The sequence below is a fragment of the Vicia villosa genome, unplaced genomic scaffold, assembly GCF_029867415.1.
Source record: "Vicia villosa cultivar HV-30 ecotype Madison, WI unplaced genomic scaffold, Vvil1.0 ctg.000236F_1_1_1, whole genome shotgun sequence".
Lineage (NCBI taxonomy): Eukaryota > Viridiplantae > Streptophyta > Magnoliopsida > Fabales > Fabaceae > Vicia > Vicia villosa.
Window position 1 is genome coordinate 704022 of NW_026705089.1, and position 14389 is coordinate 718410.

A 14389-nucleotide genomic window follows, 5' to 3' on the forward strand; every position below is an offset into this window, starting at 1 on the left:
TGAGCAGGCTTCATGAGATGAGAGAGTGATAGGAGCTCGTCACCAAGACCTAAAGCACAGGCCAAGGTCGTAATAATGCCTCCAAGCAAGAATGGATTTGTAGCGGGGGCGTTGACTAAGCCTTGGATGTGTTGGAACATAAACGGTGCGGCATTGAAACGGATATTGTTAAGCGCACAGTAAAGGAAAAATAATTCATTTTGGTTTACCTTGTGGTTGTTGGATCTTGCAAAAATAATATGCCCCAAGACACGTTGAAAATAACGTATAGCGGGGTTTTGGATGTGAGAAGCATGAAGAGCTCTCCAACCGGTAGGATTTTCTCCAGTGAGATGGAACCAAAATTCAAAAGCGAGATCCTCCCAGGATCGACCATTGAGTTCTTGAAAGATTGAGCGGTGAGCAATTGGAGCATGATTAAAATGCAAATATGAAGCTACGACATCTTGATCTAGAGCATATTCACGGTTGAACATCCGGAATTGGATGCTACCGGTTGAGAATGGTTGAGTAGAGGGAGTGTCGTAGTTGAAGGAACTCAAAAATTCTAAGACGAGCGGCTCATAAGTAGGTACGGGTTCGGTACAAAGATGGTGGAGGCTAGATTTAGTGAGCAAACGGGTGACACCATCAATGAGACCCAAAGTTTCTAGACACTCGGTGTTCACAAATTTTGTGGGAACAACCGAACGTTCGTAGAAAGCAACATATTTTGTTCGTTGAGCATCATCTCGGAAGATAATGTTTGAAAGGTCGGGAGGTGGTCGCTCGGGACGCTCACTACGGATTAATGAACGTGGAGGCATGGTGAGAATGGAAATGAAAAATAAAAATGTAGTGTAGAAGAGTAGAGAATGGTGTGATAGTTGTGAGGAAGAAGAGTGGTGGTGGTGTGGTTTTATAGTGGGGTTTGAAAATGGGGTGGTTAATGGAGAATTAAAATGGATTAATGGTGGTGTTTGAAGTTTGAATAGAATAGAAGAATGGAAAATGAATGGAGTTTAAGAGGTGAATGATGGAGGATGAATGAGGTTAATGGAGTTTAAATGGAATAAATAGGGGAAGAATGAGGAGAATGAATTTTGAAATTCAAATTCAAAATTCAAGAGGGAGAGAGGAGTGGTCTGCGTGGTCAAATGCAGACTGCTGGCCTTGGGAGACGCGCGTCTCAGGCAGTCAGTCTGCTGGGGGACAGGGTATGGAGACGTGCGTCTCCTGTCCTTGCATGCTGAGGTCTGGTCCCACAGAGGTGGAGACGTGCGTCTCCTAGCTTAGGGAGGTGATCTCCACGCATGCACTTGTCAAGACAAGTTCTGACAGATAGCAATAAGTATGGGATACTAGTTCAGAACAGTGTCATTTTTTTATACTTTAAACAGCAAAAAAAAATAGACTGAGTGAGAGATATGCATTCATGAATATATAGCAATCAGACAGCAGAATATTATAACACAGCAGCAGAATATTATAACACAGCAGCAGTAGTGAATAAAATATTGCATTTAAAATTAAACCAGTACTGAGTGTTAACAGAAGCAGAAAGCAAAAGTGCAGAAAAAAATGTAAATCTAAACTAGGAATAGAAATTACTAAAACTAGAAATAAAAATCTAATAATCTAATACGGTAACATCTAGCCACGTCTATTGTTGTTCTGATTAGACTGAATGTGTTTGAAAACTTCGTCGAACTGAGCATTTACGGTGTCGATAAAATCGAAGAAATGCATTTGCAAAGTGTGTAGCTCGTTGCGCACATGTTGTATATCTTGTTGTAGCGCAGTGATGGCTTGCTCGTGCGTATTCAGATTAGGCATTCTTTGATTCACCGATGCGGTAGATGTAGCGGGTTGTTGTTGCTCGACCTCGACATCAGTCATATCAACAGTGTGATCTTCAACGGAATCTTCAGAACGAGTTTCAGGTTCATACTCAGATACAGGCTCGTCTTCTAACAAAGGTTCATATTCAGGAATCGGTTCATCTTCAGGTAAAGGTTCATAGTATCCAGGCGGTGTTTCTGGTTCAGATTCAGATGCAGGCATTTCCTCATCAAAATGTTCATAAGCTTGAGGAGTTTCAGGTGATGGCTCTCTCTCAGGAATCTGACCATAGTAAAGCCAGTTGGTAGGGTTGTGCACACTTGTCCTAGGATTCGGTAAGGTGAACTGATACCAAACTTTGTTATCAATGAGCAATTCAAAACGATCAGGTCCAAGATTACCGATGATACCACGATTAAAGCAGAAATTGATGTCCATAGAGGTATGGGTACCAAAAGGTGTCAATCTAAGCAAAGGCACTCTCATTCCTATGGCATTAGCGATCATAGTGACAAATCCGCCAATCCTAATGGGTGAAACTTCGTCTTGCGTGATGCGCTCGAAGTTTGTAAGCATGAATGCGATGGCATTGACCGGGCGATTCTGAGATGCACAAAACATGATGAATAACTCTTCTCTAGTAACTTCAGTGACATTATCAGGCTTTCCAAAAATATAGTGAGCAAGGATCTTGTGAAAGTAGCGGAAAGCAGGATTGTGGATGTTCTCAGAGTGAAATTCATTCTCTTCAGGGTTATCATTTCCAGTGATTTTCCCCCAGAATTTTTCCAGCTCCCAGTATGGAAGATTTTCTTCAGCTACTTGGGCGTATGCATCAGGTCCATGAGGTAGTTCTAACATTTCAGCAAAATCTCGGATGCAGAAATTAAACTCCATACCAAAGAGTCTAAAGAGAATAACTCCTTTTTTCAGTCCTTGTCCACAGTTTGGAAGATAGGTCAGGGAGCTCAAGAATTCCAGAGTGAGCTTCCGATAAGTGCTAAACTTGCGGAACAAGTGAGAACCAGTCCAACCGATTTGGTTAAGCAGGTGTAGGATGCTTTCTTCGATACCAAGCTTCACCATAGTTGGTTGGTGAGGATAGCAAGTCAATTCCATGTGTCTTTCAGCCAGCTTGTTAAATCTTGCTTCTTGTCCTCTACCACGGAACACAACTTCCATATTATCAACTCCTTCCATCGTAGTTAGTAGTTAATTGAAAAACCTAGAAGTTGAAAATATTAGGATAAGTTAGAATTAGGCTAGTGTTTATTTAAAATAAAATAAAAAGTTAAAATTAAGCTTAGGTAACAAGTTATAATAATAAATATAATTATAACGGAAATATTTTCTCAATTCATAGATAGTAGTTATAATTATAATAATTATTATAAGATGTATGAAAAATCAAAAATGATTAAAATTAAAATTAAAATAGAATAAAGTTTAAAAAAAATGAAAAATAAAAATAAAAAATTAGAAAAATTAAAGTTTTAATAAGAAAAATAGAAGAATAAATAAATGTGGGTTGTCTCCCACCAAGCGCTTTGTTTAATGTCGTAAGCTCGACGATTTAAAAATAGAAAACTATTTTTTCGAAAGAGCGGGCAGTTCGTCAAGTTTAAAAACTTCGATGTTTTCATCGTATTCGAGATGATGGTAATACTTAAGACGTTGCCCATTTACGACAAAAGGTTTGACGGTTTCTCCTTTGATTTCTATCGCTCCACTCGGAAATATGTTAGTTACTTCGAAAGGGCCAGACTATCTAGATCGTAACTTACCAGGAAATAATTTTAGTCTAGAATTAAATAAGAGCACTTTATCGCCTATGCTAAAAATTTTCCTAGATATACGCTTGTCGTGCCATTTTTTCGTTCGCTCTTTATAGATTTTGGCGTTTTCGTAAGCGTCTTGTCTAAGTTCTTCTAATTCGTTTATGTCTAGAAGTCGTTTCTCACCAGCGGCAGTGTAGTTTAGGTTTAAGTTCTTAATGGCCCAATAGGCTTTATGTTCTAACTCTACTGGTAGGTGGCATGATTTTCCATAAACGAGTTTGAATGGGGTAGTTCCTATTGGAGTTTTGAAAGCTGTTCTATAAGCCCATAAAGCTTCATTTAGCTTGGTTGACCAATCTTTCCTCGATATAGCAACAGTTTTCTCCAATATTTGTTTTATTTCGCGGTTAGATACTTCTACTTGACCGCTTGTTTGTGGATGGTATGGTGTGGCTATTCGATGATTTACTCCATATTTTCGTAGGAGTTTCTCAAGTATTCTTGAAATGAAATGGGAACCACCATCGCTAATTACCAATCTTGGCACACCGAACCTAGGAAAGATGACGTTTTTGAAAAGTTTAATAACTACTCGTGTATCGTTTGTAGGAGAAGCAATAGCTTCTATCCATTTTGAAACGTAATCGACGGCTACGAGTATATATTGATTTCCAAACGATGACGAAAACGGTCCCATGAAGTCTATTCCCCAGACGTCAAATATTTCTACTTCTAGAATGCCTTTTTGAGGCATTTCATCGCGTCTTGAAATGTTTCCAGTTCGTTGGCATCTATCACAGCTTAGTATAGCAAAATGGACGTCTTTCCACAGGTTGGGCCAGAAAAGTCCAGATTGAAGGATTTTGGCGCAGGTTCTAGATGTGCTATGGTGTCCTCCACACGGTGCAGAATGACAATGTGTTATTATGCTTCTTATCTCTTCCTCGGGTACACAACGTCTAAAGATTCCATCGGGGCCTCTTTTGAAAAGGAGTGGGTCGTCCCAATAGTAATGTTTTAGGTCATGGAAGAATTTCTTCTTCTGTTGGTAGCTTAGATCAGGAGGAAGCACACCAGCAGCTAGGTAATTTACGAAATCTGCATACCAAGGTGCGTCAGATCGGGCTAAAGCTATTTCAGCTAATTTCTCGGTTTCAGAGTTTGGATGGTATGGTTCGAATTCATTTGCTTCTAATTGGGCGATGAGTTTTTCATAAGGGAAATCGTCGTCAATTGGTACTTGTTCGGGTTTCAGATTTTCCAATCGAGAGAGGTGATCTGCTACGACATTTTCAGTGCCTTTCTTATCTTTAATTTCCAGGTCGAATTCTTGTAGTAACAAGATCCATCTCAAAAGTCTTGGTTTAGCGTCCTTTTTGGTTAGGAGGTACCTAATGGCGGCGTGGTCAGTGTATATGATTATTTTGGCTCCTACCAGGTAAGAACGGAATTTGTCTAATGCGAATACGACAGCTAATAATTCTTTTTCTGTCGTGGCATAATTCATCTGAGCTTCGTCTAGGGTTCTACTCGCATAATATATGACATGTAGTTTCTTATCCTTTCTTTGTCCTAGAACGGCTCCTACAGCATAATCACTTGCGTCACACATTATTTCGAAAGGCTCATTCCAGTCGGGAGGTTGCATAATTGGCGCAGAGATCAATGCTTGTTTAAGCGTTTGAAATGCTTCAGTGCATTTATCGGTGAAAATAAATTCGGCGTCTTTCATGAGTAGTTCAGTTAAGGGTTTGGTTATTTTAGAGAAATCCTTAATGAAGCGTCGGTAAAAACCAGCATGTCCCAGAAAACTTCTTATTTCTCTAATGGTTTTGGGAGGTTGAAGGTTTTCGATAATTTCGATTTTTGCTTTATCAACTTCGATTCCTCTATCGGATACGATGTGTCCAAGTACAATTCCTTGTCGAACCATGAAATGGCATTTTTCCCAATTAAGGACTAGGTTTACGCTTACGCATCGTCTAAGCACCATTTCAAGGTTTTCTAAACATGTTTCAAAACTTCCTCCACAGACAGAGAAGTCGTCCATAAAGACCTCCATTATTCCATCTAGGAAGTCGGCAAATATTGCCATCATGCATCTTTGGAAGGTCGCGGGTGCATTGCAGAGTCCAAAAGGCATTCGTCTATAAGCGAATGTACCATAAGGACAGGTGAATGTGGTCTTCTCTTGGTCGTCAGGGTGGATAGGAATTTGGAAAAATCCGGAGTATCCATCCAGATAACAAAAATGTGAGTGTTTAGCTAGGCGTTCGAGCATTTGATCTATGAAAGGTAAAGGGAAATGGTCTTTTCGGGTAGCTTTATTTAGCTTCCTATAGTCAATGCACATCCTCCATCCAGTTTGGGTACGTTGTGCTACAGATTCTCCTTTTGCGTTAGTGATTACAGTGACTCCTCCTTTCTTTGGTACGACGTGAACAGGGCTAACCCATTTACTATCGGATATAGGATATATTATTCCAGCTTCTAGCAGTTTTTGGATTTCCTTTTTAACCACATCGCTCATAATAGGATTTATTCGCCTTTGATGTTCCCTAGAGGTTTTACTATCGTCTTCGAGCATAATGCGGTGCATACACAGAGAAGGGCTTATACCTTTCAGATCTGATATGTTGTATCCTAAAGCGGTAGGGTATTTTCTTAGGACATTAAGTAATTTTTCAGTCTCGGTTCGTCCTAAGTTGGCGTTCACTATAACTGGTCGGTTTAGTTCTTCGTCTAGAAATTCGTATCTAAGATCGGTAGGAAGTGTCTTCAGCTCTATAGCAGGTTTCTTTGGTCCAGGTATAGGATCAGGGGTTAAAGCTAAGCATTCACTCAGGTGGTTATCTTGATATTCCTCACGCCAGTTGTCATCTTCAAAAATTGGCGGCATAGGAATTCTTAGGGTTTCGGTTTCCTTATTTGGTTCGGATTTTATTTCCTTGACACACTCGTCGATTATGTCAGCAGAACAGCATGTGTCAATTATAGAAGGTGCTTTTAGGAATTGGGAAAGGATAAATTCTATTTTCTCTTCTCCTACTTCGAAAGTAAGCTTTCCTCGCTTTACATCTATAATTGCACCAGCGGTCGCTAAAAATGGTCTTCCTAAAATGATCGGGATGTTAGAATCTTCTTGGATATCCATAATGATGAAGTCAGTCGGGATGTAGAATTGACCTACACGAACAGGGATGTTCTCTAACATTCCTACAGGATATTTAACTGAACGGTCTGCTAGTTGAAGAGACATTCTTGTTGCTTTAAGCTCACCTAGATTGAGTTTCTTACAGGTTGAAAGGGGCATCAAACTAACACTAGCTCCTAAATCGCACAAGGCTTTCTCTATAATGGTTTTTCCAATTACGCAGGGTATAGAGAAACTACCAGGGTCTTTCAGTTTTGGAGGCATGTTGTTTTGGATGATAGCGCTACATTCAGCGGTAAGCGTTATAGTTTCGTTATCCTCGAGTTTCTTTTTGTTTGATAAGATTTCTTTTAAGAACTTAGCGTACGAAGGCATCTCAGTTATGGCTTCTGTGAATGGTATGGTTATGTTTAATTGCTTCAGAAGTTCTACAAATCTTTTAAATTGCGCTTCGGTTTTTGATTTAGCTAATCTCTGAGGGTAAGGAATTGGTGGCTTGTAAGGTGGTGGTGGAACATAAGGTTTCTCTTTTTCGGGTTCCACTTCGTTATTGTTCTCATCAGTCTTAGCAGTTTGTTCGTCGGTTGTTTTCTTTTGGGTTTCCTTTGGCTCTTGTTGTGACATGGGTACGTTTTGGGTTCTAGGATCTATGGGTCCATCGTAATTAGTTCCACTTCGTAGTGTTATCGCGTTCGCATGTCCTTTAGGATTAGGTTGTGGTTGAGCAGGAAACGTGCCAGCAGGGGCAGCAGTAGGTGCTTGTTGTTGAGCTACTTGTGAGATTTGAGTTTCTAACATTTTGTTATGCGTAGCTAAAGCATCTACTTTGTTCGATAGTTGTTTTAGTTGCTCGCTATTGTGGATGTTTTGATTCAGGAAGTCTTTATTGGTTTGTTGTTGGGAAGCTATGAAGTTCTCCATCATGATTTCTAGGTTTGACTTCCTAGGGGTGTTTTGAGCAGCTACAGGCGCTTTTTGGTAGCCAGGTGGTACAGCAGGTGCTTGTCCAGGCGCGTACAACGCATTGTTGTTCTTATAAGAAAAGTTCGGGTGGTTTTTCCATCCAGGGTTGTACGTGTTAGAATAAGGGTTTCCTTGAGCGTAATTTACTTGATCAGATGGGACTCCAGTCAAGAGTTGACATTCAGCAACTACATGCCCAGTCAATCCACAAATCTCGCAGTTAGGTGCTACAGCGGCAGCGGTGGCTGAAGGAGTGATGGTCAAATTCTCGATCTTTTGAGTTAAAGCGTCTACTTTAGCGTTAACGCGGTCTATACCACTAATTTCGTACATTCCTCCTTTGGTTTGGGCTTTCTCTAGAGCGGCGCGTTCTCCTCCCCATTGGTAATGGTTTTGTGCCATGTTCTCTATGAGTTTGTATGCTTCATCATGGGGTTTGTCCATTAATGCTCCGCCAGCAGCGGCATCTATAGTCATTTTAGTGTTATATAAGAGACCACCATAAAAGGTATGGATGATCAGCCATGGTTCGAGTCCATGATGAGGGCATATTCTAAGCATGTCCTTGTAACGTTCCCAAGCTTCGAAAAGCGATTCGTTATCTTTCTGGGTAAATCCGTTGATTTGACCTCTAAGCATAGCAGTTTTGCTAGGCGGAAAGTATCTTGCTAAGAATACTCTCTTCAATTCGTCCCACGTAGTTATGGAATTGGAAGGCAGGGATTGAAGCCACGCTCTCGCTCTATCTCTCAAGGAGAAAGGGAAAAGGCGTAATCGAATAGCTTCGGAACTAACGTTGTTGGCTTTGATAGTGTCGGCGTATTGCACGAACACAGATAAATGGAGATTGGGGTCGTCTACAGGGCTTCCAGAGAATTGATTCTGTTGAACAGCTTGGACCAGTGAAGGTTTCAGTTCGAAATTGTTCGCTTCAATCGCAGGTGGTGCGATACTTGAATGCGGTTCAGCGCGTGAAGGAGCGGCATAGTCTCTAAGAGGACGAATAGCAGCCATCTCTAACTTCGGGGTGATTTGATTGATTTGATCAGTAAAAATCAATTCCTGATTTATCGGAATTTCTGCTACTTCGGGAAGGTTGCGAGCTCGACGTTTAACGTTAATGAAACGTTCGATCTCGTTAATTCGTTGTATTAAGTCTCCTCCTTCTGAACGAGTATTTGGCATACAATCGTTCAAAAAGAAAGGGAATAATTTTCCTAGTCTCTACGGTGTAACAGTGAGTTACGATATCGACTTAAATAGTCCCCGGCAACGGCGCCAAAAACTTGATCGCGACTTTACGTGTCTATAAATCTGATAACTGCAAGTGCACAGTCGTGTCGTGTAGTTTTAAAAGATATCGAATCCACAGGGACTATGAATCGATCTACCGTTATCTAAGGTTACTATGTAAAGCTAGGAGTACTAAAATTTCGATTGTTCCTAAGGGAAAGTGATTGTGAGAAAATAAAGAATAATAATAAAAGACAGGTATCAGTATGTATTTCGTTTAACTAAAGGTAATCCGAAGGTTCATTGGCTTTTGCATAATTAAATTAAAAATCTTTACTAATTCCAATTGATTAAAAATCCTCGTCTCAAACTTTCGCTCTGTTGATTCAGACTACTTTCCTAATCCTAATGTACGCTTTCGCCATCCCATTAGATTTTAGAAGAGCTTTTTGGAAACAATGTAATTAATAAAATGCCTATTTTATGAGGTTGTTATCTATTTAAATCTCCTAATCTCAAACTTTCGCTCTGTTGACTCGGAGCAAGCTAATATCCCTAACGTACGCTTTCGCCATCCCGCTCGAGTGTAAAAACAATTTTTGAAAATAAATAAGTTCCAATTAGTTTTAATACGCTTTCGCCATCCTTAAAACTAATGTCCTATGTCTACTATCCAGTTAAAGACCTCAAACTTTCGCTCTATTGGTTTTAACCTTTGACCGTCCTAATCCCTCAAACTTTCGCTCTATTGGTTTTAAGACTTACTAATTAAATTAGACATATAAACCAAAAATAAGTGATAATTAATAAAACATAATTTAAGCCAATTTATTTCGGATCCCTACGGTTAACTTACTTTACATACCGACACCTTTAGTATTTTAGCCAGACATATTAATACGATTAAACATACATAAATCGGTTCGGTTCATAATAATAAGCATATTAAATGGCATATAATATATCATGCAGATAATTAATATAAATAAGGCGGTAAATAAAAAACCTGAATTAAAATAAATCTGGATTGAATTGAATCTTGAAGTACTCGAACTTCCGCCACAGGTTGGCTGGATCGTTCTTCGGAATTTAAATGGCAGAAAATAAAAACAAGGAAAATAAAGCGATAAATCTAACGTAAGGCTAGATCTATGAAAAGTTCACAACAATTTCCAGTGTAGAAATCGTTGTGAGAAAATAGACGGTTAAATGAAGACAGAATAAGGAAAAAGCAGTACGCGGTACAATTTCGGCAGCACTTCGTTGGCAGGAAATCGGACCCCTTGGACTGAAGTGACTGCCTCTATTTATAGGTGAGGCTTTGCAGTTGCTTTGCGTGAAAAACGGAACTTTTTGCAGACCGGGACTTGGAGACGTGCGTCTCCGATTCTTCAGGGAGTGGCCTTGACTGACTTGAGACGTGCGTCTCAAGTGGAGATTCTTTAGGGAGGTGGAGACGTGCGTCTCCCCTTTGCTGAGGTGGCAGAGACGTGCGTCTCTGCTTACTAGTGTGGCCTTGGTTGCTTCCTTCGTGGGCTGGATTGCTCTTTTGGGCTTTTTGGGTCCTAATTGCACCCCTCTTTCGTCTTTTAAGCATAAATATTGGTCATTTAAGCTCGATTTTCTTTCCTTTTCGCAAATAGTCGTAATTGAAGTGTAAAACCTGAAACAAAGCAAATACACGCGTAATATCATAATAAATTGACATAATAAATGGAAAATGCTATAAATATCTATGGATTTTAGGCTAAATATACGATATAAAATCGTGTTATCAATACATGATTTTTCACCCATGTTTGACTTTTCTTATTTTTAAATGCCTCTATGAAGATCTTTATTCCTAAGTTTTACACCCCTTTAGAAACATTCAAATCATAACACTCAAGACCATCGTAACCTCCCTTTAAGATTGTATAGTTTTCCTCTTTATATGTCACCATATATTTATCCCAGGCACTTATTCTTTTTTTCCCTTTAGTACATCAGCGATCAATGAACTCCAATCGTCAACATTCCACTTCCATCAACTCATAACCCTTCTTACCTCTTAGATATCAATTGATGACACATCCATAATTTTACCATTAAATTGAATTAGTTTGATTTGCAAAATAGGATGACACATTCATAATTTTACCATCAAACTGAATTAGTTTAATTTTCCAATAGAAAAAGCGTTGACGGCGGATAAGAGTAGTTTTCATATTTTCTAATACAAACTTATCATAGGTGTTTGAAAATTTATTCGTATAAATGAACACCAACCAACCAGATAAAGCTTCTTTGACATCAAACATTTCCTTAAAAAATAATAACAACTTATATAGCTCCTTTGACATCAAACATTTCCTTAAAAAATCAATAACAACTTAAAAAGACAACATGGCTTGCATGTCTGGCTCTGATATCAGTTGTTGGGAAAATAACACATATAAAGAAAAAAGAATAACAAAATAACACCACAAGATATTAACGTGGAAACTTCAAAACCGGGAAAAAAATCACGACTGTTGTCAAATGATAACCAAAGAATAACCCTATGTAAAAATTGTTACAACACGTGATATACGCTCAACTAACTCAAACCCCAGTACACACACCCTCCAAAAAAATATTTAACTACATCTTACAACACTCTAAAAAAATATTTAACTATCATACTCTCTCATAAAAAATATATTTCCCTTGAAGATAAATCACTTCAAGAATTTCATATTATCAATATTGACAATCATATACTTTATCATGAAAAATAAATTCCACTCGAAGTTAAACCACTCCAAGGCCCCAATATTTTTGGAAAATCTAGGAGAATCGGGAGCACCAACGAGATCAATACTTCAGGATCACAAAAGAGTGAGACACCACATCTCAATCCAAAACCTTAAGATGATAGATAAATAAATCATCTCTCTTATAAATCTAAGATTTCACTTATTCATAGACAACGTAAAACTTTAATCACTCACACTTGCACCCAACACAAAATTCATTAAAATACACTATGAAACAACCTTCAAATATCTACAATGCCTTATCTCAAATCTCATAAGTTGTTCTTCTCATTGTGATAATAGTCTTCACCAGTTAATAACAGAAACAAAAAACATCATTAAAATCTTCTAAAACATATAAGTCACCTGTGCCCTTTATCTCAACTTATTTTACAAAATTCATTTAAATACTATAAAACAACCTTCAAATATCTACCATACCTTATCTCAAATCTCATAAGTTGTTTTTCTCATTGTGATAATAGTCTTCACCAGTAGAAACATCATTGAAACTTTTTAAAATATATATGCCATCATAAGTTTTTTTTATTCTCATTGTGATAATAGTCTTCACCAGTAGAAACAACATTGAAATATGCCATCATAAGTTGTTTTTCTCACTGATAATAGTCTTCACAAGTAAAAACAACATTGAAACTTTCTAAAATATATATGCCACCTATATTCTTTATTTTACAGCTTAAAGACAAATGGCTTGTATCCCCTTATCTTCAAAATTTGAAACCCTAAAATATATAAGCCACCCATACCCTTTAGTCTTATTAATGTTTAGGAACAAAAACCAAACAGAATTTTAAATAACATTTACCAAGCAAGGTAGCAGAGTATTCACATAATATATACCAGAACAGTCCCCCAAGGTGGTATCCCATTATTAAATATGAGACACCTTAATGGGTAAATCCCAGACCCAAAGTTCCTATAACAACTTTTATTTACTTTATTACATCATAATTCACACCACTAAAACCTCTCACAGTAGATTCAATTTCAACCCATCTTGACTTCATCTTTATTAGCTGCATTCATTTTAGCACAGTATTCAAATAAGCTACCATCAAAGCATCTCCTAACAGCTTCTTTAGCCAAAAAACCACCTTCATCCTTTGCAAGATAGTACAGAACCCCCCATTCCAATTTACCAGCAACCCTGCAAACATTCATCATCCACATATGTTCATCATTTTTTCCATCATAATTGAACCAAAAAAAGAAACCTCAGAAATTCACCAGCCAAATGGATCCAATGCATTTCTGTTTCCCTCAGTCATGTTCCATATCTCTCCAAAGGTAAGCTTGTCAGGTTCAGTTTTAGCATACTTGCTAAATATGTTCTCAAGATTTGCTGGTACATAACTGCATGTTCATGAAGTTCATAGTAATTATTATTACATGTTATAATAATGATTGTATTGAGCTTTGACTCACTCACCGTCCTTCTGTGTCATACACTCCAGAGTCACTTCCATGTTTTGCTTTATGCATGTTGTGTATGTATATAGGAAACAGAAGTGAAGGAAACCAGCTCTGCAAAAGTTACACTTCTTTACCAAGACTTAAAACATTTGAAATGCATATATATTTTTTAAGAAGAATGAATAACTCACAGGCTGAGTGGGATAACTCATTGCAAGATTGATGGCAATAGCCGCCATAACTGAAAAAATCACATTAAATCCAAGAGCACGAAACCCTGAAAATGTTTTAACGTGATCAAGATTCATTCATCTTTATGAAACTAGACTCAGTATGAACAAGGTATGAAAAATAAAAGTGATCTTACTTACCCATGTAAGTTTCCCAAGGATAAATGATTCCATTACCATCTTGATCAAAAAAAGCACAATGCTGTTGAAGAACAGACATGTTGTGGTGCTTGTGGTTTGGTGTTCCATTTGGGTGGCTTGTATCAGGAGCTGTAAATGCTCTAGGCATGTCTGAGAGAAAGTCATGCAAAAAAATAGATGTAAATAGTTTGTGTTACACAAAAAAAGTAAGAATAAAAGAATTGAAACTTACATGGCTTTGGAAGAGTAGTTTCCAAATCGGTTCTAACCCTTCTCTCAGTAGTAACAGGTGCATTAGGAGCTTCAGTTATCATTGATTCTCTCTCAATCTCCACAGCCATTTTTTTGTTGATGTTTGTTTCTGTTTAACTAAGCTTGCTATCTTACTCTGATCTGATGTGATATCTTCTCAATGTTTCTATATATATGCACTTAATCTGTACTTTTTTGTAGGGAAAGTGAGAGAAAAACAGATGGAGAAAGAAGGAAGAGACAGCGATGATAGACATGTTATACGTGGCCTGCAAGCAAGGGTTTGCTAGTTTGTACTGTGTCAAGTTAGGAGGTGATACTTGTCCTCTGTGGATTTACACTAGAAATCTAGAATATGTCAAATTGAATGTTGCAATAATTGAAGTGATGGTATGATGAGTGTAATGTGGATTTTAAATTCTACACCAAAACTCAATAAACAGTCTTGATAAACAACTTTGTTGTCTTTAGGCTACTAATAATTGAAACAGTCTTGATACACGACATTAATTTCATTTTAGCAATACCCTAGTTCAACATCGGCTTATTAATTTTAGAAAAAGTGAAAAACTCCATAAATTTTGTGTTAATACAACAGTCCTC

The 14389-nt window shown here is 38.0% G+C and overlaps 1 protein-coding gene and 1 non-coding gene across 2 annotated transcripts; one reads left to right on the forward strand and one right to left on the reverse strand.

Moving 5' to 3' along the window:
* The first annotated feature begins 8248 nt into the window (after positions 1-8248).
* Positions 8249-8355, forward strand: LOC131625769 (small nucleolar RNA R71). The gene has a single exon (XR_009290946.1). It is a non-coding gene; the product is annotated as a small nucleolar RNA R71 (small nucleolar RNA).
* A 4159-nt stretch (positions 8356-12514) lies between these two features.
* On the reverse strand, positions 12515-13948 carry LOC131625744 (peroxygenase-like). Its single transcript, XM_058896584.1, has 6 exons — positions 13767-13948; positions 13535-13684; positions 13355-13440; positions 13180-13274; positions 12978-13103; positions 12515-12897 (listed from the first exon to the last, which is right to left on the reverse strand). The coding sequence occupies exons 1-6, from the start codon at positions 13873-13875 to the stop codon at positions 12738-12740; spliced, it is 726 nt and encodes a 241-aa protein (XP_058752567.1). The 5' UTR covers positions 13876-13948; the 3' UTR covers positions 12515-12737.
* Positions 13949-14389: the final 441 nt, after the last annotated feature.

Excerpts from the sequence above, each read along its gene's own strand:
- LOC131625744 (XM_058896584.1), bottom strand. The coding sequence starts at position 13,875 with ATGGCTGTGGAGATTGAGAGAGAATCAATGATAACTGAAGCTCCTAAT. Across the intron at positions 13,441-13,534 it reads TCCTTGGGAAACTTACATGG|GGTTTCGTGCTCTTGGATTT; the intron begins GTAAGTAAGATC and ends AAACATTTTCAG. Across the intron at positions 12,898-12,977 it reads GCATTGGATCCATTTGGCTG|GGTTGCTGGTAAATTGGAAT; the intron begins GTGAATTTCTGA and ends GAATGTTTGCAG.